Source organism: Apium graveolens, chromosome 10 (assembly GCF_009905375.1).
Source record: "Apium graveolens cultivar Ventura chromosome 10, ASM990537v1, whole genome shotgun sequence".
NCBI lineage: Eukaryota > Viridiplantae > Streptophyta > Magnoliopsida > Apiales > Apiaceae > Apium > Apium graveolens.
The window spans coordinates 47,306,598-47,309,672 of record NC_133656.1 but is presented as its reverse complement, the minus strand read 5'-3'; the positions used below and the strand labels follow the sequence as shown (position 1 = coordinate 47,309,672).

The window sequence follows — 3,075 nt, the reverse complement described above, 5'->3', positions numbered from 1 at the left end:
CTCGAACAATGGGAAGCAGTTTGATAGTAAAGAGTTAAGGAAGCTTTGTCAGGACTTGAAAATCAAAAAGGACTTTGCCACAGTTTATCATCCGCAGAGTAATGGTCAGACAGAGGCTATAACCAAAATCATAAAACATACCTCGAAAGCAAAGCTAGAAGAAAAAAAAGGAGATTAGCCAGAGGAGATGCCCATGGTCCTTTGGTCTTACAATACGACCCCTAGATCGTCCATAGGAGAAACTCCCTTTCTGGCTGATTTATGGGTATGAGGTCATGGTTCCCGTGGAGGTAGGAGTCGGATCCCTCCGGAGAGACGTGTTTGTTGAGGAAGATGCAGAAGTTAACCAGAGGCTTCACTTGGATTTGTTAGACAAAGCCCGAACGAACTCTCAATTAAAGCTTGCTACATATCAGCAGAGAATCGCAAGGTATTTCAATAAAAAGGTAAAATCCGTGTCGTTCAAGGTTGGAGATCTTGTGTTGCGAAAGGTTATGCCTAACATTAAGATAACTCAGCACGGGGTGCTTGGTGCTAATTGGGAAGGACCGTACAAGGTTAAAGCTATACTCTGGAAGGGAACCTACCGCTTGGAAGATCTGGATGGTAAACTTATTCCTCGAGTGTGGAATGCGGAACATCTACGAAAGTATTAACAGTATGGTGTGGCTGTGTCCCCCTTATTTTCTTATTTGATTCCTATGTAATAGACTAGTAGCAAATAAATTCCTCCTAGCCTTAGGGGGTAGTACATATGACTGCGAACCTCAGAACTAGCAGAAGGAAGAAAATTTTCAAATAATTTCCCCATAGAGCATAGTAGCCATGGGACTGGTGTAATTTATGCACTAGAGCGCATTATCAATAAAAGGAAAAATTTACTTCAAATTGCTTTATCTACTTGACATGAAAATCTCATTTGAAAAAACACCAGGGGTGCGCCTATGTTGAGGCGCGCCCTATCTAATAATTGTTGCTTTATAATCAAGATAACACAGTGTGCATACATGAAAGGATTTTACACATTATAAGCTAAGGTAAAAATCCTACAGCTTAAGGCGCGCCCTTGGACTGATAAGTAAAATATCGCAAAATTATTACTGGTAAGAAAATGTACGTGTTATTTGCAAAAGAAATAAGGTGCGCCCTCATTGCTAAAATGTTACGAGAGAGGGGACAATTTTGAGATCACGTAAAAAGAAAAAACACCCGAAAATATGTTAAAAGGCGTGCCCTATAGTGACATGATTCATGGGAACATAAAATGGCCAAGGAAAAATCAAAGTGCCTTAACAAATTTTTATGCATACGGGAAAATATAAAATTAACATTGAGCCATACGAAATGTCATGATGCAAAAGTAAAAGAGTAGCAAAAAAATAAGTCGTACAACTTTGCACAGCATCAATAGAGGGTTGGCTCCTCAGAAGTATTTGAAACTTAAGTACGATAAAGGAAAGACATAAATCAAGGCGCGCCTTGAGACTGGTCTGTTGGAGGAATAGATTGAAGAGGAACAGTGGGATCAGCTTCAGGCGCATTCTTGGGGACTTCCTCTTATGGTGCGCCCTCACTTTCTTCCTCCTCCAACCCCAGTTCTATCCTCCTTGCCTTGATTTCAGCAGCATGCTCCTTCTTAAATTCCACCATCTCAGCAACTGTCTCTTCCCCAAACTTCTCAAAAGTGTAATCAGGGTTATTGGCCAGAAAACCAACCCTGTAGAAGTGAATACTATTGACAAATGCTTCATCAGCCATTTCCCTCTTCTCATCAGGCCAACCCATTTTCTGTTGTTCCTCCAAATATTCAATCCTCAAATTGGCTCCACCAAGCTCAGTGTGGAGAGAGGTGGTCTTTTTGTTGGCAATCTCTAGCTGAGAAGTAAAATTGGCCACCTCATCCTTGAGAAAGGAAATTTCAAAATCTTTGGCTTTGATGTCCTTGGCATGCAGAAAGTCCTTGTCTTTGAGAGTGTTCCTCAGAATGTTATTGTCACCCTGCAGCCTCTCTAGGTGCGCCCCCTCTTCAAGAAGTTTGTCCACCACTCGGGTGGAGTGGATGAACAGTTGGCAAGATGCCTTTATAGAGGCACGAGCGACATCTTCCAAATCCATGGCTTGCCACTGTTCCACTTCTTCATCTGAGACGTGAAGGGAACCCATGGGGCCAAGAGCATTTAAAGCAGCAGATGAGCCAGAAGGCACGCCCTCTGCTCTATGCCTCTTAGGCGCGCCCTGTTTCTCTGTAAGATCAATTATGGGCCTCTTAGGGACAGGTGTTGTTTGAGGAATGGGGGCAGAAGTTGGAATTGATGCCTGTGCTGCAGGAGCATCTTTCTTTGGCTTGGGCCTAGGTTTGTCACCAGGGCGCGCCCCAAAAGATTTTGGGATTCTTGGAGGAGCCATTTCTGCATAAAACATAGAAAATATTAATTGAACGTGACAGTTAAGTGTGTTGAACAGAGCAATAAATAAGGGCAATTGATAAAGATAACATTGATAAACATGTATAAAGTGCTACACCTAGAGTGAAAGGGCGCGCCCTAAGGGTCGGAAAGATTAACCACATGAACAGGAATTTATATCTAGTATGCTAATGCAAAAGCTAACAGAAAAGAAGCTAGGATGTGCCAATTGTAGGAGGGCGCGCCTTTAGACTCTGCAATTGTTGAACCTGAAGGATCTTGGCCTTGAAAAGAGCTGTCATCTGCTTCTTCTTCTTCTTCAGCCTCTTCTTCACTATCTGGGTCGATTACACGGGAAACAGGGGCGCCTTTCCTAAACTTTACATATTTACACTTTATCCCTACTTGGTTAGAAAGGATTCCGACTCACATCAGATTAGTCCGTGTGACTAAGGTCTTTAGGTTCCACCTGTCGGCAGCCACTCTGAGAAGGGCTTTAGCTCGTTTTTTGGGGTCGCCCTTAAGTGGCTTGGCCACAGGTCTGTCTGAAAAGAATAAGGATGTAAAAAGGGAAAAAAGAAGTAAAAGCACAGTAATAAAAAAAAAGGAAAGAAATGGCGTGCCCTTACTTGGTGACTTGTTGAATCTTATCCTTAGTCTGGGAATGTCA

At 42.6% G+C, this 3,075-nt stretch overlaps 1 protein-coding gene across 1 annotated transcript; it reads left to right on the top strand.

The window, feature by feature from the left end:
• The first annotated feature begins 275 nt into the window (after positions 1–275).
• LOC141690556 (uncharacterized) lies at positions 276–656 on the top strand. Its single transcript, XM_074495346.1, has one exon. It carries the CDS (start codon positions 276–278, stop codon positions 654–656), a length of 381 nt encoding a protein of 126 aa, XP_074351447.1.
• The last annotated feature ends 2,419 nt before the right edge of the window (positions 657–3,075 follow it).